The 27,391-nt window shown below is 56.5% G+C and overlaps 1 protein-coding gene across 1 annotated transcript; it reads right to left on the bottom strand.

The window, feature by feature from the left end:
• LOC118160179 (nuclear respiratory factor 1-like) lies at positions 1–27,142 on the bottom strand. Its single transcript, XM_035314713.1, has 5 exons — positions 26,959–27,142; positions 23,654–23,778; positions 9,274–9,330; positions 7,793–7,855; positions 1–483 (listed from the first exon to the last, which is right to left on the bottom strand). Exons 1-5 carry the CDS (start codon positions 27,078–27,080, stop codon positions 320–322), a joined length of 531 nt encoding a protein of 176 aa, XP_035170604.1. The 5' UTR covers positions 27,081–27,142; the 3' UTR covers positions 1–319.
• Positions 27,143–27,391: the final 249 nt, after the last annotated feature.

Below are 27,391 nucleotides of genomic sequence, written 5' to 3'. Positions count from 1 at the left end.
CTGCTTTTTTTTTTTTCCTTTTTAATGAAAGTCCCGTCGGAATTTGGCCGCTCGCTCCTAGGAGATGAGTGGCGCTATAAAAATGCACTTTACACACATCCTCTGCTATGTTTTTCTTTTTTTTTTTTCCTTTTAAAAAACAAAAAAAAAGGTTAACAAAAACCTTTTGCTTTCCAAAGCTGGGAGACGCGATGCCACCTGATTTCATCTCTGGAGAGGCGTTTTTTAAAAAAAAAAAAAAATAAAAATTAATAATTAAAATTCATTCGCGTAAGAGACGGGGGAAAATTCACCACCACGATCCCGCTGCGGGCACCCGTCACTGTTCCAAGGTCACCACTTCCACCGCCTGCCCGTCCATGGTGACGGCACTGTCCGCTATCCGCGTGGTCACGGGAGCCATCGCGACCTGCACGGGGCCGTTGCCCTGGGCCAGGCTGGTCACCACGGTCTGGTACATGCTGACGGGGATCTGGACGAGGCCTGCGGAGACAAAAATAAGGAGAAACGGGGTCGTGAGGCGTGTTTACGTCGGCTCCCCGAGCGTGGTTTTCCCCTCCCGAGGGATGAGGGTGGCGCGGGCGCGTGGCTCGGTGCGGTCCCCAAAAAGGGGTTTGGGGCTGCGGGGGAGGCACCGAGGGGCTCATGGGCCTTCGGTTCTCAGGGGCAGCCGGCAGCTGGGGAAGACGTTGAGGCTCCCACCCCAACAGCACACGACCCCCACGGGGTCACGCTCATGTAACCGCTCAGAGCTCCCGGGTGGTCGAGCTCAGCCCTCCCCAACGCACCGGAGAAGCCCCAGTGATGCCTCCAGCACGCTGGGAGCAGAGGATCAGGCATACGGGGACGAGCTGGCCGGGGTTTGGGGGCAGCAGCCCAGCCCGTGGGGCTGTCCGGGCAGGAGGAGGTGGCACAGAGCAGCGGGGAGCCACAAAACATTAAAGGGGAAAGAAAGAAGAAATGCGCCGAGGGGGAAGCTCTTCCATCTCCTGTACCACCAGGAAGGACTCAAACACCTTCCCGACACAAGAGAAGGACCCCACCAGCATCACCCGGTGCCCAGGCAGGGCTCCCAACCTCTCCAAACCATCTCAGCCCCTCCAAACCCACTCGCCTCCGCCTCGCCCCCTGTCCCATCCCCGTCCTCCTGTCTCCGCTGCACGTGGCTGCGGGCTCCCACCGCACACAAATGCACGACACGACAGATGGGGGAAAGGCAACGGAGCCTCTCGGCCCTTCCCCACCCACGAGCTGGGTCCAGCACGTAGGAAACGTTTTCTTAAGGGTGGCTCAGCCCCAGACAGGGCTCGAAGCTGGAGCCTCGCTGAGCCCGCAAAGCTTTGGGCACGTTCCCGGAGGAAAGCGCTGCCGTGGTGAACGTGAGGGGTTGGTTGGTAGCAGCCGGGGTGACAACGGAAAAGGAGCCCCTGAGGGTATTGCGATGCGCGTGAGTCAAAGAGGTAGAAAACACCCGCAGGCAGCAGCGCCGGTGCTGCGAGATCCACCTGGGTGGCAGGCAGGGGAAGGGATCTCGCGGCGTTTCGGAGTAACAAACCCTACGGGCTGGCAAGAGAACACGGGGGTGGCACCAGGCTTCATCTGCCTGCGTCCAACGCGGTCCCCGGACGGGAGGGGGCTTCTCAAAGCGTGATTGAGGGCACCTGCGTAGGACATTCCTGCAACTTTCCACGTCTTTTGGGACAAAAAAGGCTTCTAGGGGGTCCCCAGATCCTTCCCCTGAAACCACAGCTTCCAGCCCAGGCAGGGGGAAACGAAACCCTAAGCCAAACCCAGGGGGATCAGGGCAGCAGGCTCCCGAGCCGGGCTTTCCCGAAATGCCAGCAGGGTCTCTTCTGCGTGGGGCTGCTGTGGCAGGCAGGGCGCTGCGTCCCGCCAAGGGCACTGCTTTAATGCGGCGAGGCGGCGGAGCGGGGCGCGGCGTCCTCGGGTAACTCGCTGCGCAGACAGGAAAGCTTACGAGCTAATCGTGCTGCCCGGGTGGGTGACCCCGGCGGAGCTCAGCGTGCTTTGCTCTGACACCTCGCAGGATCTCCGAGGGCTCGGCCGACGGGGAGGTTTCGCAGCCCCCCCCCCCCAGCATAAAGGGCTGGCCCCGTTCCAAATGGGGACGCCTACGGGGTCGTGCAGCTCAGCCCCACCGCCGGGTCACCTTCCTGGGGTGACGGTCCAACGCCGACAGCTACGGATGTCACGGAGGCAGAAGCACGAAGTTCTTGGGGTGTTTTTCTAACAGACAAGAGTTTTAGGCTGCAAGGCATGGAGACGAGAGCTGACGCTCGGCCCCGTTGAAGCAAATCTCCAGTAAGACGGCCGAGGACCGCGGCACAGCCCGCTTTAAGCGGGTTCTTGGCACAGAGCAGGGGCCGTGGCCTGGGATGCACCCGAAATCCCCGCTCCAGACCGACGACCATGCTAAGCCTTTGGGGCGAGCTGGGCTGCTGACCCGAGGGAATCTGCTGCAGCTCTCCGAGATGAGCCCGGGCCCCGCGGCCAACCCAAAGACGAGGGTCACCGGTCATGGTGGGAGCAGCCTGGTCCCCCTACACGGCTCAAACGCGCGCTGGCCCCGACCGGGCTGCCGAAAACGGGGCTCTGCCAAAAGACGAGGAGATGGAAAAAGCAAAGGGGGCTTTGCTGGGGAAGGCTGAGTTGTGTCACGCAAGAGTTTGGCAAAGGCTGGCCACGGCTCGGGCACGGCGAGCGTAAGAGCGGGGATGTCTCCGCGAGAGACGGCGCCACGCAGATCCCCCCTTTTTTTTTTTCCTGCGCGGGATTAAAGCAAATCGCCTCAGCGTCTGACGCAGCGGCCGTGCTGGCAGGAGCGGTAACAAAGCAAAGGAGGAGAGGGCGAGGGCTGGAAAGTCTGCCGTGCATTAAAGCAGAGATGATCGCCCTTGGGGGAAGAGACGATTAAACTCCTGAGATGCTGTAATCAGGTCTAGGATTGGCCCCGCGCTGCATCTGCTCAGCCCCGCGCCCTGATTAGCCCTAATCTAACTGGCATATGTTAATCTAAAGCGTGGATTTCAGCCCCTTTCAATTGTATTAAAAAGAGGAAATCCATTAGCCAAAAAAAAAAAAACCAAAACACAACTTGGAGACCCCGAAAAATACCTAACTGCCAAAAAAGTCAACTTGTGCTGGGTGCAGGGGGGGGGGAAGCCCCGGGGAGCGACGGAGGAGGGCTCGCGCCGGCCCTGCACGCGGCCCAGAGCTGCTCCTACCTGGGGAGAGGTGATGAATAATGCACCGCGCGGGGCCACAACGCCAGCGGGCTCCCAACACGCCCGGGATGACGCGGCCGGGCTCCTGCCTCCCCTTTGCGCAGGGATTTCCTGCCGGCGAGGTGCTGCTGGAAAAAGTCCCTTGGGAAGCAGCGGTGCTGAGCGAGGTGCGGAGCTGAGCAGCGAGGTCTGGCCTCACCTCGGTGCCAGAAGCGGGCTCGGAGCAGCTGGGACGCATCCAGGCAGGGAGCTGGGCTGCAGCCAGCAGCCGGGCTCTGCCCCTCACCGGGGCAGGATCCTGGCCAGGGAGGAGGCGAGCGCATAGCCCGAAGGCTGCGGAGGGGCAGGGGTGCTCAGCACCCGGGGGAGATGGAGAGCTGTGGGAAGGCCCCGGGGGCTGCGAGGGGCACCACAAATCAAGAGCTGGAAGAGATCAGGGACACCAGGCTGGGAGAAGGCTCTGGTTGTACTCTAACACCAGGCCAGGCGATCTCCGCGGCTGTGGATTTGAGCTGGGGGAGTGCAAGGGGTGACAGGGAGATAACGGCGCTCCAGCAGGGGTCACAGCTCAGGGGAGAAGGGTGAGGACCAGGCTCCGCCAGTGTCTGGGGAAAGCACAGGGTTGAAAGGCCAAAAATCACGCAGTAGGCATCTTATCTGGCAGGGAGGGTGAGCAGCAGCACGAGGACAGCCGCTTCGACCCCAGACTGCAGGTGTAAGGGCTGCACGAAAGCACAGGGAAGGGTTTGGGGGAGAGAAGCGGGCGGCTGGGCTGAGTCAGGGCCCCGGGGAGTTGGCATCGAGGTTCAGCAGCCCCTGGCCACCCAATGCTCAGGGGACTGGGGTCAGAGGCAGTTCTGCTCAGCCTTACGCTTTGAGATCAAAGCAAGCACGAGGAAGAGACCACGAAGTCCAGGGGCTGGAGACATCCCCAGCGCCACCAGGCCTGGAACAGGGACACGGACTGTATGGGGACAACGCGGACCTGCAGGGACCACACGGAGCCTCAGTGCAACGCCTCTGGATGTCTGATGGGGGGCAGGGGACGGGAACCAGCTCCGTTCTTCACCAGATGAGACAGGAACCAGCCCCGTTCCGGGCCAGCCACGGCAACGCGGCCACCGTCACCATGCTGAACCTGCCTTCAGGGAAGGAAGCGGTCCCCTCTTCTTCTTTCATGAACAGCAAAATCCTCTTCCTTTGTAGAATCACCTCCAACAGGGCTGATCTTCCGCAAACGTGCGGGAACAGCCTCAGGAAAGGGAGGACTGTGAGGAAGCAAGAGGCAAACCGAGAAACCATTTGATTTGGCACCAGCACCAGGGACCCGAGTCCGAAGACACTCAGCTCTGCAGCACAGATCTACCTGATGCCAGCACGGTGGGCAAGAGAAGATGGTGAGATTTTTTTCGATACACCCTCAGGGAGGGCAGCGAAGGAAGACTTTGAGAGGCATGCCATTAAGGGGTGAGTTTGCTGTTCTGAGAGCTGCCACGCCACAAGAAGCGCTGCCGTGGGTGCCTGGCACGGAGCGGTGAGGAGCACGGCTCCGGAGCCACCACGTAGCACAGAAGTATCGCTCTTGGGATTTCTCTTATGGGGCAAAACATAACGCACAATGACCCCAGCGATCACCTTGGAGACCCCCAGCAGAGCAAAGTACTTTTAGTTTCTAAATTCAAGGCGAATCAATCGAATGCCAAGACCTCAACGGAGGGACATCGTCTTCTTCCGGAGTCCAGAGCCCACGTCGGATCAGCAGAAGCCAAAGGCCACAGCCGGTTGCGCGCAGTGCTGCTCCTGGGGATCTGCTGGCACTGAGCAGAGAAAGCAGATCCCAAGCAGTGCCTGTAGAAGTCGGCAGGCCTTGCCCTGCTCTCTTGGACGCCAAAGAGCGTAAGTGCAGGTACCCCTTACCGCAGCCCTTGGTGCAGAGCCGAAGGCAACGTCTGAAGCCACGATGGAAGAATTCCTGTAGATGAGCCGAATTAAGCAGCCTGCAGGTGCTGATGGACAAAGAAGAGGATCGGGGAGATCTCCGAGCAAGGAAACGTTCGCTCTCGGGGGGCAGCACAGAGAAATTGGAACAGCACTGGGCACGCCTTGGCGTGTATACGGAGTACAGTCCACAAACCCACCAGAAGCGATGCAAAGAGGAGACTAACCCCATCGTCTGTGCCACGGTAGGAAAGAGTAAGAGTTTCTAAGAGCAGCATGGAAAGCTGCAGTAGGTATCGGGGGTAGGGAGGAAGCCAACCATGAAGCATACGTTTGGGAAGCTCCGGATCGATCTGCGTGGGGAAACAGCACCGGGTGGCTTTTAGAGCCAGCTGGGACTGATGGTGGCTCAGGCACGGGGCTGGCGTAAGCAACCACTTGAAGTCCCTTCCAGCCTGTGAAACGAACGAGATTTTGAAGGCTCCACTCGATGTAAAGAAGCGATGGTCCACAGATGGGAGGGTCACCAGCCAAGCAAGTCTAAGACAGTGCTAGGACACACTGGACAAATCAGTTGGCGCTAGAGGGATTTCTTGACGGTAAACCCAGTTCCTAGTCAACCAGGGGATCACCCCTTCTTCCAGCCACATCTAAATTTCTCCTGGCAATCTGGCAGAGCAGCAGGGCCTCTATTACCTTTCCTGCTGCTGCTTTTAGAAAGGACACGCATACAAAGCCAACTGGGAATTGGCTTGCCAAGATTTCCAGAAACCATCCTGCTGACCACCTCCCTTCCGGGGGAATAACTTGAGAGGCCTTCAGGAGGGAGGAAGGACAGGCAACAGACAGGAGCACGTGTCTTCAGGAAACCAGCCCAGCTCTCCAGCACGTACAAAGTGCACCAGCTACAAGGAGTGCTGCCCAAGTCACGTTACCCTGCGAAATCCCTGACTACGGAGAAGAAACTTTTGCAAAATGCGTGTTCCTTACGGTAAGGTGTTGACGTGGCACCGTGGATGGGGTTTCACCCAAAGGCAAGCATTTAAAAGGGTCCTACCGTGCTCGGTGGTGACGAAGGAAGAAGACATCTCATAAAGGCACCTACTTTAAGATGAACTGCCCTCTGAAAGCGTGCCTCTCGCTCCTAATGTTTGCTGGAGGATCAATGCCTACCTCAAATTAGACACCTCCTACAACAAGACGGTGGTTGGAAGGTTCCAGGATCAGAAATGCCTTACTGACAAATCACAAGAAGCCCACCGAGGTATTTAAGCCTGGAGAACTTCCTAGGCACGCAACGGTCACAGCTCACCCCTACACGTCCTCTGTGCCATTCACGTCCAAACACAAAAAACTGTTCCATCAAATGGTAACTTGTAAAAAGCCGCTGTCCTCATTCTGCTTGCCAACCTCAAGCGTACCTCAACGTCAGCCATCATCTGTCTTTTCCATCCCTTTCGGGTCAAAACCGCAACAAAAAACTCTAACAAGGGACCTGAAGTTTGATACCTCCCAGATTGTTCCAGATACAGTCCAAGAGAACACCCACGCCCGGTCCTCATCCTGAAGTTAGGACCTAGAGGACACCACTCTCGCTTGTCAAGAGCCCTGAAGTGGATTACGATGCTTTTGGGGGTTTTGTTTGGGGGTTTGCTTTTTGTTGTTGTTTGCTCTGTTTATGAGGTTGGGTTTTTGGTGCTTTTTCTTTGTTTTTTTTTTTTTTTTTCAAGTTTTTGCTTGCTTGTTTTACAATACTTTGATACAAAAAACACCGGGGCTGAGGCTCCTGATTGACAAAAATCTGTCCCCAACCTATTAAGTGACATACAGCCAGGGACTGAGCTGTGTCCACGGAATTATCTCCTCTGGAGGCCCCAGCGAGCCAGCCCGACACCCAGACTCGTCCCTGGCACAGCCACGACCCCCAGTCTTCGAGCAGTGGGGACAAACACCTCCTCCACCGACGGCACTTCACAACCACCACGCATCTCTGTCCTCGCAGCCCTTTCCTGACACACCCGAAGTCCTCCACCTGCAATCATCTACAGCGAGGATAGCAACACAAGGAAAAAAATCGGCAATTATTTTTAACATTGGAAACATTGGAAACGATCAATGGGAAACGCTGCGCCTTCCGTTCCGGCTTCGTTTCAACGTAGCTGAAAATTCCCATTTTTGCTTCCCGCCCCCCCCTCCCTTTTTTTTTTTTTTTTCTTTTTCATTTAAAAACATTAAAAAAAGAGGGGGAGGGAGGAAGGGTGAGTGGGAAAGAAGCACCAGCCTGGTATCCCGATGGATTGACTTGGTGTCTTCAGCCCCTGTGTCCTACAGAAGGCAGCCTGCCTCTCTCCCTCTCCCCTCCACGGCGTGCTGAGGGTGATTTTAGAGCTCGAGAGCAGGCTGCTGGCAGGACCCGGACATCGGCTCAGGCAGAATAAAGCTGGATCTGGTCAAGCCTGGTTCTTACCCAGGCTTCCCACACCAGCAGCGGGTCCCCGGGGCAAGGCACTCTAAACCCAAGCCAATCCGGTGGGGAGGAAAGGTGACAAACACGCGAAGAGAAGTCTAAACATGCATGCGTCTACCTGTACAATGAAAGCTTTTTTTACCGTGCTCCACAGACGAAAGCTTAACGAATAACCCTTCTAAGCTTCCTTGATCGGCTGGCTTTGCTGTGGAGTGAAGGGCACACCTGATAAGATTAGCGGTCTATCACGGTCGGTCATGTATATAGGAAACACAGTTAAAAACAGAGAAAGGACAGCAACCCCTACCGGCTGCCCCCCGCGGGGTCTGCCCCTCGCACAGCCTTTCTGTTAACAGGAGGGGAGCTTTTCCAGACAGGTGCAAAAGCTCGGCGGAAACTAGAGACAGGAAACACCTCAGAACGAATTCAAAGTGTTCCTCATGCGATACGCCAGGCGTTAACCTGGTGGTTGGACAGGCAGGCCGTGGAGCACCTTAACGTTTCTGGGCAATCCCCTGTGAGGGGCTCCCTGTTGTATTTTGCCATCGATACTTTACTGAGCTGCCTGCTGCGATACTAACATCCACGTGCTCTCTTCCAGAGGAAGGATTGTGTATCGAGGGTGATTCTTGTCCTTAAATCCTTGAGGATTCCATATTTTCTGTATGGTTTTATTAAAGACTGCTGTGAGAATGAAGGCAGAGAACCATCTAAAGCGATAAAACGTTGTTATTACGTGACCTTGAATGACTGAAGTTTGTTTTAGGAGTGATATGAATTGAAAGTTTCTTTCTGAGGTACTAAAATATCCCATCTTCTAATGGAACATCATTATTTGGCGGAGTTTCCGCAGAAATAACACCCCGGGCATCCTTGCCAATCAAATAAGAGTGCAAGGATGAGCTGCGTGATAAAGGACAGGCGTGCCCACAGTCCTTGGGCCAGCACAGCGTCCAGGGATGCGCACGCACGAGCTCTTGTGTCTACCTCCCTCTGCTGTGGGAGACAACCTACGTCTTTACTCGGGTTTCTGCTACTTTTAGCCCATCATTTCTTAAAACCGACGGGCGTCGAAGGCGTAGCTGTGGGGTTTTCTTCCCTTTCTGCCGTTGCTTTAAGCCCGCGGTGTGTTCGTGACCTTTAAAAAGATGAATTTAACAAATCCAAAGATCACAACACCCCCCCCAGGCCCCAGCCGTTACCCCGGTGCTTGGGGGTTATTAAACTGCACGCTGAGCCCAGCTCTGGCCTCCTCGCTCGTTCTTTGCTTAAGGAACACTCAGAAGAGAGCTCGGCTTGCGTGAGGCTAACGGGACCGGGCTGCAAGGCATTAACCCCGCAGCCAGGACAGGGTCCAGCCCAGAGCAGCGGGGGAAACAGCCCCGAGATGCTCCAATATAAATACAAATCTCCAAATATAAATACAAATCTCCAACGTTTGACGTCTGCCCCTTAGAAGTGTGAAAGGAGGGGGGTGGAAAACAGGAAAGAGAGAGAGAGATAGGTACAGCCCTTTCACCCCCAAGAAACACCACAGTGTCAGGAACCTAAAGGAGTAAGGTGGCAATGCCAACGACAGCTAAATCCCGTTATTCCAAACTACCACCACAAAAAGCCACTCACCTGATAAACTCTCTGCTAGGCTCCACTTGCAACCTGAACAGTCTGCTGCTAGGATGCCTGACAATAAAATGCAAGTGTAAAAGGCTGAACACAGGCCAAATGCTACAGTCACGGGGGGGGCATTAGGTGGGGCAATTCGGGCATTCATGGGGAATAGAACCTTTTGCTTAACGGGTGGACTAGAAGAGAAAGCGCTCGTGCCCTTCGTTTTGTTCAGTGGCCACGTATGAGCGCGGCCCCACCACTAGGCTCAGTGACTCGAGTGTTTCTGCCTCTATGCAGAGCGTTGGGCACGGAGGTGGGAGGCAGGGCGCTGGTACCCCCAGCTATTTTGCGCTGCGGTTCGCGAACCTTTAGATGGATGGCTTCATTGGGCCAGAGAGGCCTGACGAGAACCGGCTGCACGGGGCAGAGAGGAGTAAAAATCCATCTCGGAGGAGCCAGGGCCACCTCCTATTCCCCGCGTAGCGAGGGATGAGGAATGAACGAGAAGCAGAAGTGGCTGCCAAAGTGGCATTTCTATGCATCCCCAGAGCACGAGGCTAGAAAGTTCACGGGAGCCCAGGCGCACGGCCTCATTGGAAGAGCTGGATGTATTTTTAAGGCTACCTGAGACGTGGATCTAAATGAGTTTCACAAGCTGGTAGGCTGCACGATAGATCACACGTGAACACGGACATTAGCATATACGACAGAGCGTTTAGCACACGGGGATATAAAGCAGCTATTGTTCTGGCGGTAAGGCGATCCGTAACCAGATAGGCCCTGGCTTCATCCAAAAAACATTTTCCCAGCATTTCGCTGACTTGTTCAGCGGGAGCCTCGCCGCCACAACAGAGCGCACATTCATGGCCGAGGAGAGGGCCCGAAATGATGGGCGCTCTCCTCCAGCGCTGCGTCCAGCCCCGCAGCAACCGCCGGGCTCGGACACCTCCCTCCGTGCTGGGGGAGACGGTGCCCGTAGCCCCAGAGCTGACGTGAACACGCGGTCAGGTGAGGCGTGCAGCTTTGGGAGGGCACCAACTCCTCGGGAAGGCGTTCAGAGCTTTGCCTTTGTGCCAAGTCTCGCATCTCCGCTGGAGCCTTACCTTACGCTAGCTACAAGGAGGGAAGCACACTTCTTTTTTCCTCGGGGAAAAAAGGCTTGGACACAGCTTAAGCATCCTATTTTCGCTTCTTCAAAGCATCCCCTTCACGTCTAGCTACAGCAGCAGCCCTGCTACAACCTAGCACACCCCTTGGTGCAGCGGCGTGCGGAGCCCGCAGCCCCGCTCCGTTACAGGACGAGGCACCCGTTGGGCACGGGGTCCCCTCCCCCTGTGCCCTGCCCCGGCCCACCCTCAGCAAGGTGAGCAATAAATCACGGCCAATACACCACTCCGACGTGGGACACATCGTGTAAGGAGCAAGTTTTTACAGTCCACATTCCTTTTTGCACGCACACACGCCGCTGTCTCCCACTGCCCGGACCGCGCGGCAGGTGGGATGGGTTCCTACCTCTCCCGCCCGAGAGCATTTATTCTTGGTATGCTACTGCCTCTGGCAGATTCCTCGCTTTTAAGCTCTGCACAGCTGCTGATTTAAAAATAAAAAGCAAGCTCGGGCTCTGGCCTGGTGGCTGAAGGCACATTTGTGCAGGCGGGCACAGCCCGAGCCGCGCGGGCTGCGTGTCGGGAAGGCAGCTCGCCCCTGTGCACGCCGAGAGAAGGCGACAACGTCTGCAGGGAGAAGAAGAACAAATTCGTTTGGAATCAGCCAGGAGTCGTGCGGGTGTTCTGTCCCTGCAGGGCTCAGCCCGGGCGCACAGCAGCCTGCAAGGGGGAGACACGTGGCACAAAAAGGAGGGCCGGCACGCGCAAAATCCATGAGAAAAATCGAGCGGCCGCTTGTGCAAGAGCCCGTCCGTCCCTCCCCGCTCGCAGGGGCATGACGGGGCAGGTCGAAAAGCTCCACGAGAGCAGAGAGGGGCGGCCAGAGAATCCTTTCTGCTTTGCATCTGCTGGGGTGGTTCAGAGCAGCGTCGCGCTTGCCGGGGCTCAGACCGTGGGGGTCGTGCAGAACAGAAGCAAGAAGGCAGCTCTCTGCCCGCAGCAAAGAAGGAGAAAGCCTAAAATATGGCAAAATCCTAAAACGTGGCCAAGTCCTAAAGCGTGGCCAAGCCATAAAGCACGGCCAAGCCCAAGTCGCGTTGACTTGCAGCGGGCCTCCAAACCTCTGACCACTGAGCTCCTATTTGGAAGCGTGACTTGGGCTGCCCCCAGTAAAACCAGCCCTAGGACCTCCAAGGTTGGGCTGAGGACACGACAACGTAGGGCGAGAGCCGCGGCTGCTGCGGAACTGCAGACAAACACGGCTCGGCTGCTGATCCCCGCGATTTCAAAGGGGTCGGGCACGCTCTATTTACGGCAGCAGTATAATCCCCGCTCCCGTTCGCTACACATCCTCCGTGTAAACGCAGCGCGCGCGCCAGTTGGAGTCCCCTAATGCCTGGGAGTACAAAGCTTTTTTTTCTTTTTTCCCCCACTTTTTTATTTTGAAGGGAAGGGGTGGAAGGGAAGAGACCAGGCGGCTCGGGGGAATAGCAGAGGGCCTTTCACTGCTAGGTCTCTCGTTCGAATCTGTCGGAGGGCAGCGGGAACAGATGGCCGTTTCTGAAGGCTGCTTCGGAGCTTACACGACACGAGGGATTGTCTCGGGCCGCGTCCTGGTGGACAACTTATCGATGCCACAAACACGCTCAAACCAAGAGGTTTCTGGCGGAGCCGGTGGAGAAACCAAGGGATGACACGGGTACGAGGCAAAACGCTCCCTACCTGATCAAAGGCACCTCCCTCCTGGGGGGAAATCGAGGCAAAGGGCTGGCGGCTTACGCCTGCCGCTGCCTGGGAACCTCCGGCTGCTCGAGCCTGGCTCTCAGTCCGAGAACGCCTGCTTCAAGCTGGCAGCCAGCTTGTGAGCACCAGCCGCCGCTCGCTGAACTCCTCTTTGGACACGCTGCAGGTTTTGAAGGTGAAAATCGTGGGAGAAAGCAGGGAGGAGGAAGTTCAGGATCTGGGGCAATAAGGAGGCAAACCCAGACGGAGTGAGAGCTCACTACGATCTGCGAACAGCAGCAAATAGCACCATGAATAATTTTAAGCCAGCTCGAAGCTCGTGCTCTCCTCAGCCTCTTCATTTTTAGAGCCTCCAACTCCTCCAGGGCATACTTTTAATTTTCGGAGGGCAGGTGGCAAGAAGTCAGGCCACCAGCCTTGCGCAGCGCAGCAGAGAGGGGCCCAGGTGAGCCATCGGAGAGCAGAGGAGAGGTTGGATGCTTTAGGGAATAGGTTAAGGATACAAGGTGGGACTGGGAGGAACAACTCAAATTCTGACTTAAAAACACCACCTCTGTTTGTTGGAAAAGATTCAGAGGAAACCAGGAGAAGATTCAGAGGAAACCTTTCTTCTTCCAGGAACTCGAGCAGCTTCGCATCGACTCACGGAAGCACGCGGGCACTCGTGGCCTGGAAAGTGTGTCTGGTGGTGGCTCCAAACCTGCCGAGGGACCCGAGGGTGACGAGGGACAGCCGAGGAAACGGCCGCCTCCCCCGGGAAGCAGCAAGCAGAAGCCACCACCCCGGGTCTCGTGTGCCGGCCCGCCGGGGTGTGCGGCGCAGGAAAATAGGGCGATTCCCCTGCAATCTTCCCTCACAGCTGGTTCCTGGCTGCGGATTACCGCTGTCACATGAGCTGCTTTACAGCAAAGCCAAGCTGTCTTCGTGAGCTGAGAAGGTCACTGGGAGACAGGGGCCTCCGGGGACAGACACGCCGCCCTCTACCGCGGCGGTGATTTACTTCCCGGCGGGGAGAAAGGCGATCCCTTCTGGCCGGAGGGCAAGGAGAAATGGGTTTTACCTCCCAGCCCTCCGCCCGGGCCATCGTTAGGACTCATCCCGGGAAAGGGGAGAGCGGGGGTATCCCCGGATCTGGGCGTCGTGCTGCTTGCCAGGCTGCAGTCGAGGTACTGGAGGGCTGGGAGGTGCGTGCAGTGATGGCTTTACCTTCCCTTCCTCTGGCAAACACAAACGCACGTCACCAACCTTTTGGACAAAGCCACCCGAGTGTCACCAGTAAAGGGGTGCCAAGGTGGAGGTGCATCTCCCCCTGTGCTCTCGCACAAGCTGCTGATGCCTCAAAGCATGAATGAATCGATCCTTCTTCAAAGGAAGCAGCAAGAAACGTCCCCTCCAAACCCAAAACTCCAAAGGAAGGGGCAAGAAACGTCCCCTCCAAACCTAAAACTCCAAAGGAAGCAGCAAGAAACGTCCCCTCCAAACCTAAAACTCCAAAGGAAGCAGCAAGAAATGTCCTCTTCAAATCTACAGCTAACTCTAGCCGCTGAACCCCGGGGCCAACGAAGAGGAACGGGTTTCGGTTGGAGAAACAGAAGTCTGCGGGTCTGTTTCAGCCTCCTGGGAAAATGAATTAAAGCCTGCCATCTTCATCATCCTGCCACGGGCAGGGCTGGTGGGCAAGGAAAGCATTTTGCGAGATCGCTCACGTGCTTAGTGCTCGCAGGACGGGGCTCTTTACTATGCCCCAGAGGCACAGGACAGATGGGGTTGTGCTTTTAGGCTTGAAAATCAGCCCCTGTTAGGGGTCCGGCGGAGAGAAGACGTCCAGCCACAACATCATTCTCTAGACGTGCTCAGAAAAAAAGCAATCCGGGAACTCAAGAGGTCAGCCTCTGCTAAGAAAGCAGCTGAGGCCGTTTCCAAAGAGGGGCAGAGAGCTTTTTAAGGCCGAGCAAACCGCAGTCAGCTGGGCTCTGCACGTGGGGAACCCGCGGTCTGAATCGGAGCCCGGGCAGGAGGCTGAGCAGCTCTGCAGGGAAGGAATTTGGTCTCATACACGAGCTGATTAGCTTCACCAACACACAGACCCTGCCTCGCTGCACTCGGGAGCTGCGCTTGGGGAAGCCCCAGCTCGCGGCAGTGCCTCTCCTTCCAGTGGGGTGCCCGGCAGGGGGGAGGTTCACAAACCCCCGTCTCGTTTCATCGGATGCCTGTCGCAGCTCCGACAGCTTGCTGGGATTTCAGCCAGCTTCCCATTTGGATCAGGTTGCACCCTGGGCTGGCCATTAAGAGCCGGGAGCTGATGCCTGCCCCGGGGTCAGAGGAGCCTCCATCCGTCCAGCCCTCATTTTCCAAAGCTCTCCCGGTACAGCAGGAGAGGGTTTTTCGATCCAGCCCAGCTCGTGGCCACGAGGGTACCCGCTAGGAAGGCGAGGACTGCACCCCGCTGCCATGAAACAGCAGATTGCAGCCCGGCTCCGTGCCGTGAGGGCGCAGGGGGATTAGAAACCCCCCTCCATCTGCCCTGCTGCAGCGTAATCGCAGGCTGCGCTTGCGATTCCCCGAGCCCCTGAGCGGTGCGAGGGGCAGGAGCGGGATGGCGCGGGGAGAAAAATGGCAACGGGACCGCAGACAACGCCGGGGATGTTGGTGCTCACCCCTCACCACGTGGATGGGGACGAGTGGCACAAGTGGCACAAGTCTGGCTCTGCTCCAGCTCAACTCCAAGTCTCTCTGCCACCGGGGAAGGTGGGCTGGGACCTCTCCTTTTGGGGTGGCAGGAGAACAAGCAGAGGGCTGCGCCCTGGCATCGTGCAAGCAGAGGGAAGCGAGGCAGCACTTGGTCGTCTCCTCCCCAGGGGAGATCACAGAATCACAGAATTGTCTAGGGTGGAAGAGGCCTCCAAGATCACCGAGTCCAACCTCTGACCTAACACTAACAAGTCCTCCACTAAACCATAGCCCTGAGCTCTACATCTAAACGTCTTGTAAAGACCTCCAGGGATGGGGACCCAACCCCTTCCCTGGGCAGCCTATTCCAGTGCCCAACAACCCGTTCAGGAAAGAAGTTCTTCCTCATACCCAACCTAAACCTCCCCTGGCGCAACTTGAGCCCATTCCCCCTCGTCCTGTCCCCAGGCCCGTGGGAGAACAGACCAACCCCCACCTCGCTACAGCCTCCCTTCAGGGACCTGGGGAGTGCAATAAGGTCGCCCCTGAGCCTCCTCTTCTCCAGGCTGAACAGTCCCAGCTCCCTCAGCCGCTCCTCGTAAGCCTTGTTCTTGGAAACAAGTTGATGGAAAACCTTCCGGGGATGGGCTGTGATACCCAAATCTCACAGGACCCCAAAAGCTGGGGAAGGGGGCTGCCACACAGCACATATTTGAATAAATTGGTATTTATTCAACTGATGTTGTCACTTTGTTAACAGATGTTAATAGTATTCGTTTTATTCCACATCGTGGAAGCACTGAGCAGGGAGCAGCAAGCACGGGCTGGTTTAGATCTCAGCTTAACTTAGCACCCACCTCATTTAATTCTTAGGGGTTTGGATCACCTGCGGGGGGAAGCAGCCTGCGGTCCCCTCGCTGGTGCCCCTGCCCTGCTTGTGAAGGGGGCAGGAGCCCCAGGAAGGAGCCCTGCAGGTCCTGCTGTGCCAAGCAAGCCTCTGCTCGGGGTCAGGGTTAGGCACGAGGAGGGGGACGCCTGGAAAAAGGGCAGCAGCACTACTGAGATCCACTCAAAGACACCACACCAACACCCCCGTCCCTTTGCTTCCCATATATTTAACATATATATGCTAAATACACCGACTGCCCTTCCTTTCCTACACGCATACAACCTCACCTCTTTTAGATAAAAGCTTGTCAGAGGATTTAGGATCTCCATCTCTCGCAGGTACCCCCAAAAGCCGCACTGCAACCAAACCGTTTTAGGTCCAAAGTTCTTAAATACCCACGTCTTACAGCCAGGATGCATACACATAAGGGGGAAAACCCTACAATCTACCATCAGGAAAAAATACCCTCGAAAAAGATCCCGTAACACTTTTCAATCATGCGTTCACCTTGGCCAAGTGAAGGCGGAGTGATTTGGAGCTGCCCAACGCCACCACGTTACGCAGCAGGCAGGGGGAAGGCACCTTCCCTGCGAGCAAAGGTGGTCACAAAACACCCCCAGATATCCAAAAAACACCCCCAGATATCCAAAAGCCACCCCCAGATATCCAAAAAAAAACCCACAGATATCCAAAAAACCACCCCCAGATAACCAAAAAACCACCCCCAGATATCCCAAGTCAACACCACCAAGCCACTGGGGACTTGTCAGCATCAGCTGAAACAACTGGCAACGGTAAAGTCGAGTAAAAAGCCTCGCCAAGAAACCAAAGAATCCCAGAATCAGAGAATATCCTGAGCTGGGAGGGACCCATAAGATCACCGAGTCCAACTCCTGGCACCACCCAGGTCTACCCCGAAATTCAGACCGTATGACTGAGAGCACAGCCCAAGCGCTTCTTAAACTCCGACAGCCTTGGTGCCGTGACTACGTCCCTGGGGAGCCTGTTTCAGTGCCCGACCACCCTCTCGGTGAAGAACCCCTTCCTGATGTCCAGCCTGAGCCTCCCCTGTCGCAGCTTGACCCCATTCCTCGGGTCCTGTCGCTGGTCACCGAAGAGGAAAGCAAGCTCCAGGAAATACGATTACACGGCACCCCCGTCGCTCCGGCTGCCCCAGGGCCTGGCCTCTGCTCCGTGCACATTCTGCTCTTCCTGAAGCCACGTGAATTGCTGCGGGGCTGCGAGACGAAGGCACGGGGCGTGGATAAATATCCTACAGACGCACCTAATAAAGAGGCTCATCAGTCAGCCTCAAATTTTCTAGACGAGCAGCGCGTTGGTTCAGAGCGTTCCCAACCCGGTTGCTCTTTGTGATGGAGGGCGAACGAGCGCGGGGAGCTCAGCCACGGGAAACTGGGAAGGCAAAAACCCTACGGGAGGAAGAAACGGGGCCGCTGCCGCAGGAGAGCGGCAGGAGAGCCGTGCCCCTTTGAGACGAACCTCCAGGAGGAGGACCAGAGCCCTGGCTGCTGCTCCCATCCGTGCTCTGCCGCAGCCAAGCCCAAGTCTTCCCATCCTTCCGTGCACGGAGCAACCACGTCCCTCAGCCCTTGAGGTCTCAGACCCAATATTCCTCAAAAGCCACTTGCCTCCGCAGAGCGCAGCCTTTACGAAGGAAAAAGTGGGGGAAAAAAAAAGGATTCGTCCCAACTTGCTGCCTCCTGACCCAGGATTTCTGCGGTTTGGTCCTAAAGCGCTCGGGGTCCCCCAAATTAAAGCGCTCGGGGTCCCCCAAATTAAAGCGCTCGGGGTCCCCCAAATTAAAGCGCTCGGGGTCCCCCAAATTAAAGCGCTCGGGGTCCCCCAAATTAAAGTGCTTGGGGTCCCCCAGATTAAAGAGCTCAGGGTCTCCCAGATTAAAGAGCTCAGGGTCTCCCAGATTAAAGAGCTTGAGGTCCCCCAAATTAAAGAGCTCGGGGTCCCCCAGATTAAAGCGCTCGGGGTCCCCCAGATTAAAGTGCTCGGGGTCCCCCAGAAACGAGCCTTCCAAGCGCATCCATTCAGGGGACAGATCAAGGAGCACAGCGTCACCGGATCTGCATTTTCCGAGAGAAATTCAAGATCTTAAGAGAACTTAAGCTCTCTGTGACGTGCACCAGGTAGCAGAATTGCTCCCAGTATTTCAGCAGGCATCAAACAGCTCCACTTTTCGGATTCACAACAACCCTGCTCAGCCCGGAGTCGATACCGGCCCCATTTCCCCTCCCAGCCCAGAACAAAAGGGAACATATTGCAACTGCGCTGAGAGAGGAGGGCTGCCGCCTATTTCTTTAAACGTAACGCTAATGCCTCGTAATCAGCTTTAATTTTTAAACAGGCCCAGCCCCTCCTGTCCATTTCTCCTAATTCAGGACACGTGGAAGGTAAATGGCCTGTGCTTAAAGCAGGCCAGCGGCGGCCGTGACAGCTGGGGAGCCCGTAAGGCTCAACTGCCTGCTAAGAGGAAGGGATGTCAGAGCTCACCAGGGGAGGGGAAGCGGGGAGGCGCTGGAGATGCTGTAAGGTCACCACGAAGCCCCAGGATAAGGTCAGACGGGGCACGGCTCGCTGACTGGATGGGAACTCGCCGAAAGCAGCAGGACGCCAAGAAACGCTGGGAATGATCAAGCAGCAAGGGACCCGGCTGCGACTCCCTGCCCCTGGTTTCCCCTTCCTGGCTCACAGAAAGGCAGAGGAGCAAAGGCAAGTGTCAACAGACACCTGAGGAGCTCCTGGTGTCTCCCCGGGATGCTGCCTTCTCTCTTTGCAAGCTCGAGGGCATGTTTCAGAGCTAAAAAAAAAAAAAAGCAGCCTGTAAGCGTCACGTGAGACGTGGGCACAGAAAAGGAACGCGCACAAAAACCAGCAAAAGGAACCCCAAAAAAGCTAGGAGCAAAAGGCTCTCCCTGGCGCTCCCGACAGCTCTTTGCACAGAGACCTGTAGTGCTCATCTTGTAAAAATGTCTTCTCCCACGGAAACCAAATGAGTTTGTGAGGCTCCCTGCCTGAAAAGACGAAGCGCACCCAGAAATACCGTCTGGGGTGCCAGGCAAGGGGCTTCCCGAGGTCACAAGGAGCAGGGAAGCCCTAAAGCCAGCCCTCGGGGGGCATCCGCCTCCTGCTCTCGGCCAAATTCTTGGGGCTGGGAGCAGCCCGGGGCCTGGGCAAAGCTGGCTCCGAGCCTGTGCCGGGGGTGAGAGAACCGCTGGTGCAGGTGGCGCCCGGTTTGTAGGTGCGGAGGGAAAACCTGGCGTCCGACAGCGCGAGAGGGAGCTGCCGGAGCCGCTGTTCTTAGCCCCGGTTGGGGGGCAGACAAATCCAAATCGTGCCCAGGAGGAGGGCAGGGCCGCAGGAGAAAAGGAGAAGCACCACGAGGGGCTTCAAGCAAGGAGAGCTGCCCCAGAGCGAGCGGGCAGCGCTTGGCTGCTGAGGCGCGGTGCCAACGCAGCAGCAGCTTTGGTGGCCCAGCGTCCTGCAAATCCTTCACCCCCTCCGTGGTGCTGGGGAAACGCCGAGCGGCAGCGCTGGCATCGAAGCTGTGGCCCGTGTTCCCCAACCCCAAGGCTGTGTATTCCTCGGCAGCCACGCTGGGATTCCCCCGGCGTTGACACAGAAAGGGAAGAGGCGTGGAGGTGACGGAGCTGCCGCCGAGCATCCCGGGCAGCGGCAGGGAGCTCCGTGTGCTCGCCACGGAATGAACTTGGCTGAGCCGATGCTTGTGCCAGCCTGTTCTGCTCAGCATTCATCGCGGCCCCGCCGTTGGCAAGAATTCATCCATGATGCCCAGTGATTTGTCCTCTGGGAAACACCTCTCCTCCTCCCTGGAGCTCTCCTTGCTGGCTGCCGTCGTCCCCTCTCCCGCCCTGCCTGGCGACACGCGTCTGCAGAAATTAAATTCCCCGCTTCTCCTTCGGACGGTGATTAAACCGTGCCCGTTTCGGGGCAGCACTCATTAAAAAATAAATACATGTATTTTCCTACCAGGAAGGTGCTACACAAAAAGCTCCACTTCTTGCCTGCCTGGACGGGAGGGAGCTCATGGGCAATTTGCCGAGCTGTTAGCGACTCGTTCGGATCCATCTTCCTTCAAAAGAACATCTAACGGGGGAATTTATTATTTAAAGACGCCTGAGAATCGCAGCAGGTCAGCCTCCAGCCCCTGCCTTTCCCCTTTTCTCATATAAAAAAAAAAAAACACCAGGGATCAGGGCGCTGCACCTCCCTGCCCCGAGGCGACCAAAACCAAGAACAGGCGGCTCCTGGCTTTGCCCTTGGTGGCTCCCTTCGCTCTCACGCTCTTGAGGAACCACAAGATGTTCAGGGACAGGACCCCGGCTCCCGCCTTCCCCTCCTGGCTGTGCTTTCACCTGGGAACAGCTCACCCCGAGCCTGCCCGGGGCCGGCAGCCGCGCGTTTCCCATCTGCACCGAGGGTGGAGGCGGGTTTCCACCCACACCTCCTCGATTTCGTGCGGGCAGCTGGGCAGCCTTGCAGCTGTTAAAGCACCCCTGGTGTGGAAATCGCCAAGAAGTGGGGCAGCTCTGGTGCAACGGGGGCCCCCTCATCCTAAACAACCCCACAGGACCGTCGGTCCCGCGCTAGCCTGCAGGATGCGGCCCTGCACGGCCTCACCTCTGCTCGCAGAAGCACGGAGCCTGCTAATCCCCCTGCTCACGTCAGAGCCCTCACGCTCTCCCCGTGCTTCCATCACGGCTCGGTAATCCTGGCTCACTCCCGGCGCGTCTCCTTTGGTCCTTCCTGAGTTTGTTCTGACGGCCGGAGGGACGGAGGAGGGCAAAACTCGCTGCAGCTGGAGCTTGGAGCCCCCCTCGTCTTCAACGCAGCTCTCCGAAAATCCAACAACGCAAACCCAACAACCCCGGGCTCCGCAGGACACCGAAGCAGCCTCCTCGGGGCCGGGAGCCCGCCCTGCGCGTCGCGTGCCGTACTCAGGCGCTGCTCCAGCCCCGCGCAGCCGCAGGCTTCATCAATATTTAAGCACGACGTCAGGAAGCCTGTAGCCACGGCAGCTTTCAGGCCCCGCTCGGATCGATGTCGAACAAAAGGCCGCAGCACGAGGACGCGGAAGCGAGGCCCAGCCCGCAGGCCGGCACCGCCACCTCTCCCCTCCAGGGCTCGGCGCACGGAGCTGACACCAAAAGCAACCCCGGGGAGCGCAGCTTCCTCTTCCCGCAGCATTTTCCACGTCGCAGGCAGCCCCACAAACGTGTGCTGCCAGGATCCCCTTCACCTGCTCGAAATCTGACTTGCATGCCGGGCATTTCAGACCGAAACATCTGACCGCGGGGTCAGCGGTTGCGGCATCCCGGCTCGGAGCAGATGCTCCCGAGCAGCGAGGAAGCCACAAAGCACTTCAGCTCGTCGGACGCGGCGTTGGGGCCGGGAGATCTCATTTCCCCTCGCTGGAGATGCACCCGATCACGAGGTGACCCACGGCCCTTTCGCAGTTGAGCCCCGCTGCCGGGCTCCCTGCAACGCTGAGTTTAGTTCCAGCCTCTGAGAGGCAAAAAAAAAAAATGCAAAATACAAAAAAAAAAGAAGCAGAATTTGCCTCTTTTTAGCCCGCCTGATTCTCCGGGGTCAGTTAATTGTTACTGTGCCAGTATTTTATCAAGATAAAACCAAAAAAAAGAGAGTAATTACATCTGGTGGCTGCCATCAAGAACTGAGACACCTTCCCTGGCCTCGAGCAAATTCATTCGACTACTGTCTCAGTTTCCCTACTGATAAAACAGGGACAGATTGATGTCCCTCCCAGGGAAAACTGCAGGGGTAAGGGATCGGAATCCCTCAGGAACAACCCACGGAAGGTCGTTTCTCTCCTAGAGGGAAGGTTTTCTCCTAGAGAGAAGCATTTATTGAAAACATTGGCAAGTTAAGACTTCGTAAGCAGCGGCGAGCAGGGGATTTGCTGGTTAATTCCATCGTGGCTCCAGGAGCCACTTCGGGGTGCCCAAATCACCTCCGTGTCCTCTCCTCCCAGCACGCCAAGCATTTCGTCCCCGCTGCCTGGACCGAGCGCCCAGGACGATGCTCGCCCTCGCCCCCGGGGCACGAAAGAGGCAGAGCGAATCCTCGGCGACAGCGCCAACGCCGAAAATCCATCCGCTCTCCAGCCCCGGCTAGAGCCAGCAGGGCTGGATACCCGCATCTCCTCCGTCCCCGGGGGAGATAAATGAGCCGGTTACGTAAGAAAGCGACCGGCACGGCACTTCCAAGGGCTGCCCGAGCCCTTCCCCTTAATGCCGCCGGAGATTAGAGCGAATCAAAGGGTGGAAGCAAGGCGAGAGGGGCTGCGGGTGAGGCTGTGCAGGGAGGAAAACGCCGCCGGCACTCCCCTTAATGCACTCTAAATCCCAGCTGATTTCCAGCTCCGCTGTTAGGAAAAAAAAAAAGGAGGGGAAAAAAAAACCAAACAGCATTAATATCGCTTTAACGCAAGCTGGGCAAGCGAGGCGGAGTGACTCAGGGCCTGGAAGGGTGGGAGGTGTTGAGGAATCCAGAGCGTGAAAGCATTTTGGAAGGCGAGCAGAAGGAGCCGGGCTGCAGATCTGCTGAAGGACACTACGGCGCTTCTACCGATCTGCTCTTGCTGGTTTTGAGCATCCAGGGCCAGGTTCTCCCTTCGATAAGCGCTGCTCGTCCCCCTCCCGCCCGGCGGGCAGGGAAATAGAGACGTGAAACACAACACACGGCTGCTCATCCCCCTGCTCATCCTCATCCCAGCGCCGAGGCCGGGGTTGGTATTTCATTTCTGCTCCCTCTTCAGGCTGGCTGACCGCACCGCAAGAGGCGCCAAGCACAGCACCCCGAGTGAAGCCCCTCTTCCCTCCTCTCCCCCAGGGGCTGACGTTTTCGGACGAGCGCATTCCCTACGAGACGAGGATTGTGATGGGAGTGGAACCTGATGGCTGGCCGAGGAGGATTTCTGCTTGAAATGCAGGGCAACAAGGCAAGAACTCAGCGGTCCGCCCCCGGGCTGCGCACGCATTTTCCCCCTTTGACAATTACAACCCAAATAACTTATTTTTTTTAAAAAAAGAAAACACAACTTCACAGTCCTCACCCTTTCTGGGCTTATTTTGATGCCTTTCCTTCTATTCCGTCAAATAACCAGCGAGTTTCACCCCTTAAAATGGGAAGCGTGGTAAAGGCACCAGACAGACACGGCGGGACGGGAGGCGGCGGATGAACCAGGCACACCAGCGCGTTCCAGGATCATCCCGAGCCAGTTTCCACAAACTTGCTGTTGTATTTATTCACCACCCGCTCGGTCTGAACACGAAAGCCCCCCGAGCTGGCAAAGAGCCGCCGAGCGAGAAGCTCGACAGAAAATCCCCCGAACTACGCCACTGGCTGCGCCGTGGCAAGATGGGAAACGAGGCGGAAGGCGGCACGCGGAGGCTGGCTGCCGACGACCGAGCGGAAAAGCAACGGTGGTCCAAGAGCAGCCGCCAAGCAGAAAGGGATAAAAGTAAACCATAAAACATCTAGGGAAGGAAGGAAGGAAACGGGTGGGTCATAAAACGTTGCTCATACTCTCTGCCACCCCACAGCGAAGCGCTCGGGAGTCAAGTTTATCGTGGCACTGACTGGCGGCGCCAGCCAAGTCTGGGCCCTGGGCAGCGTACAGGGACGGAGCGGGGAGCAACCCGTCCCCGTAAAACTAGGGCTGAAGAGCAAGCTGGCAGGAGGAGGAGGACAGCAGAGCCCCCGGCACCAGGGCAGCAAACGAAGTCAGCGCTCTCATTTTGCCCTCTGGGCCTTTTAAGTCAACCCGAAGGGAGGCAGAGCTATTTTACCGGGGAAAACTTGACATTTCAAGCGGAGAGGAAAAGAAAAAAAAACCTACCCGAGAGCGAGGACAATAAATAAATAAATAAATAAATAAATAAAACAGAAAGCAAAATCTTTCCGGCAGCCTTACCATTGGCATCTTGGACTCCGGTAAGCGCTCCTACTGCCGCCGCGGTTTCACCAGACAGGACGATCTGTCCTCCACCTTGGAGAGTGGCTTCAGCAAGCGTGGCGACCGCGTGGGCTGCTGCTTCGCTGGGGGCACAGAAAAGGGAAGGGGAGGGTTAGGAAGGCCGCCACACAGCCCTGCTCCAGTGGGACCCGTTTAACTAGGCACTGATATCAAGAGAACACACGGAGCAAGGAGGGATTCTCACCAGGGCCAGGTGAAGTTACCCAGAATGGGAAAATCTACGGCGGAGGAGGAATACACGGGAATAAGCTGATTTCGCTGCCTTTTTTTTCAGCTTGCATCTCTCTTAGAACGTCCGTGCCTTCTTCAACATCCTTTTGCCCGCGACTTCACTAAAAGCTTTTGGCCGATCCAAGTTATAACACCACGTGGCTCCTTCCTGCCTCTGGCTTCCAGTACAAACCTCATTCTTTTGCCTCCAGGTCTCTCCAGACTTTCCAACCCCACCTCCCGCTACCGATTCAGCCCGCTGAATCGTGCAGCAGAAGGCCCAGAGGTCTGCCGTGGCCAGGATCACATCAGCAGCTCCCTATTTAGAGCAGACAGAGTGCCTCTCCCCAGCCAAGTGGTTTAATTATTCTTTCTAATGAGTGATGGGGAGCCAAGCACGGCATGCTTAAATTTCCTCGCGCGACTGAGGTCAGACCAAAGGCCCTTCTAATGCAGCAGCCCCGCTGTGAGAACAGCCAGGATCAGGTATTTAGGAAGGAGCCCGTATGATCCTTCCCTTCCTGCACCCTCTCCGCTTCCGACAGTCGGCAGCGTATTGATTTCCTACAGCAGAGACCGCATCTGGACCATCAGGTTTGATTTTTCTAATCCCCTTTGAAACCCATTTACATTTTTTTTTTTTGCTTCCCCGACATCCTGTGACAACGAGGCCCACGTTTCATTAGATGACGTGTGAATAAAAAGGTTGCGTTCTGGTAGTCCCAAACCTCCTCCCTCCGTCTTGCCGGGCAGCCCGTGCCTCTGACGGTGCAAGAAATGGAAAATAACAGTTCCCTTTCCACTGTCCTCGTGACTTCACAGACTTGCAGCAATCTCGTTTCCAAGCTGAAGAGACGGAGTCCACTCGCTGTGGAAGGGCTCTTCCTGGCTCTCTGATCAGTCCTGTCCTTTTCCAGACTTTTTCTAAACGTAAGACGTCGTTTGAGGGGCGTGGGAGACCATTTCTCACATTACTCAAGATGTGGACGTGCCAGGGGTTAGTACAGTGGCCTAATCCTGCCTTGCTCTCTGTGCCCTTCCCTCTAATTCCTAATATTCAACTTTCTCTTCTGACAGTGCCTGCTCAGCGGGGGTTCTGGAGCTTGCTGAGTGGTAACTGCTAACCAACAGTTCCTCGCTGGGTCTCTGCAGGAGGTATTTCTCCACGTGTGGATCATTTGGCAGGGATTGAGACGATATTTTCTATCTGCCATTTCGTTGTGCAGTAGGAGTGCTGCGAGCATCCTCCAACAACTGCTCAAACGCCCCCCAGACCCCTTGGATAAATATTAGCTACCCAGGGCATCATTTCATTTCTAAATAGCCCCTCTGTCACTCAGGGCAGCTCTTAAAAGCTGATACCAAGCCAGAATATTTTCTTGTTCTGCCTCCCTGTCCCTTTTGGCTAATCTCTCTCCTGAACCCGCAGCTACGCGGGGGCAGAGTGCAGGGAGGCCAACTACAACAGGAGCAAACCTGCACACCCCGCAAACCTGCACACCCCCAGCATACACTTACTTGAAGCCACTTGCAAGGACAATTTGGCATTTTCATCATTCATTCAGGCTGCACCCCTGAAAACGACGACGACCACGCAGCATAAAAGCTGCGCCCCGCTACAGCGTGCTCCACAAACGCTCGTTAGTTCCAATCAATGAATTAACCGCCTCCACTGCGTCCCCCTTTACTGGGAGGCCCCATACCTCCCATCCTCGAACCTGGCAGAGGTTCCACCCGTCCCAACGTGCTGTTTGCAGGTGCACTGCTCGGCATGGACTACGAGACTGCTTTGCTCCCTGGCAGCAGAGTCGAAGGTAGCAGCCTTCAGCTAAATTAAACGTCGAGTTTCCAGAGCTGGGAGAGCCGTTAGCTCCCAAGGACTGGCTGAGATCTTCCTACAGGTAGGGGAAAGACCCACAGCAGTGTTTTGTGGCAAATAAAAGAGAGCAGCTGTTCCACGTGGAAGGTTTCGGGGGGCTAGTCGCCCAGAACTTCTTCAATGCAGGAAAGGGAACTGCTCGTTGCGACCTTAGGAGCCAGAACCAGTAGCAATGGGACGAAATGAAATTGGAAGCACACTGGTTTCTGAAAAATTTCTCAAAAATACATAGAAATGTATCACCTAGAAACGTGCAGGATACAGATCCCGCAAGCCAGATTCCAGGCAGGCTGGACTTTTTGCAGTTCAGTTCCAACAGCGATTTGGAAGCAAGCTGGTGATGGACCCCGGGATCGAGGTGGCTGCTTTAGTGATTTGTGATCCCCACACAGCATGCTCTTGGAGCTCTTCCCCAACCACCAGAGCCGTGGGCTTGTGTCTTGACCCAAGCCACGGCTGCCCAGCCTTTACTCTAACAGCCTTTACTCCAGAATGCTGATTTGGACGAGGAAAACGTTTTGCCCACACCTCCCGCGCTACTGGGGCTGATGCCACGTCCTGTCCTGCTCCCTCGGGACGCAGTTGGTGGGCCCCAGCCACTTCCAGTTCTTCAGAACATGAAGCGAAGCTTAAAAACCTCCCCAGAGCTGAGCAAAAACACTGCTTCCTGCTGCACGGGCCTGCAGAGAACTCAGCTTTGCCGACTTTACCCGTTGGTACGCTGAGCACAACCTCCTGCTTTCTGACGAGAGCGCGAGGCCGCACACCACTGGGAAATTCAGCCTTTTAGCAAGGAGCCGCGACTAATCCTGATGGATGCGCAGACCAGCGCACCAGGAGGCACCGTCAGCACGTTAGGACTCTTATGAGCAAGCTCAGTCCTGTAACCAGACCCTTGCTGAACCCAACCCACTCGGGGGGTTCGGTTACCACCTACCGTTTCCTCTTGCAGGAAATTTCCACGTCGCTGTGCTCCTACTGTTAGGGTGGAAACTGAAAACTATCCTGCAGGCTCCTGTGTGCAGGTGGAACTAGGAATTTGCTACAAAAAAGCCTCAATGGGACTGCAGACCGTGACTTTTTACTGTTAGAGTGAAAACCTAGAAGACAGCACCTGCGTGCAAGGCCTCTAGCCTTCCTCTCTCCCCCGTACCTGTTGAGTGCCATGGTAACAGTTGCTCCTTGCTGCATCTCCTGAGATGCTGCCACTGCTGCTTCTGCTAACGATGCCACTGCCTGCGTGGCCTCTGATGCCTGCGTCGTCTGGATGGTCATCTCGCCCCCCTGTAGCGTTGCCCAGTTCTGCTCCACCTGCAGAGGGAGAACAAGAAGGAAGGTCCCGGGATATGAAGCCGGCCCGTGAAACGAGGGCTGCTGCCTAAAACGAAGAAGTCAGATAGTTTCGAGAAGTCTTTGGAGAATCCTGCACGTACTCTGAGCCACGAGCGAGTTTCTGTAGCCGGCCCTCAAGCCTAGCTGCTGTTCTGCACGTGTTCAACCTTCAAGCGAGAATTTTAGTTCTCGTGCACGCGGAAGGTGCCCCCCCAGACATCCGTGAAGCACCTCAAGCTCCCACAAACCCCTTT

This window comes from Oxyura jamaicensis, unplaced genomic scaffold (genome assembly GCF_011077185.1).
Source record: "Oxyura jamaicensis isolate SHBP4307 breed ruddy duck unplaced genomic scaffold, BPBGC_Ojam_1.0 oxyUn_random_OJ106540, whole genome shotgun sequence".
NCBI classification, from domain to species: Eukaryota; Metazoa; Chordata; class Aves; order Anseriformes; family Anatidae; genus Oxyura; species Oxyura jamaicensis.
Note: the sequence above shows the minus strand (reverse complement) of the source record. Positions and strands in the feature narration are given on the sequence as shown.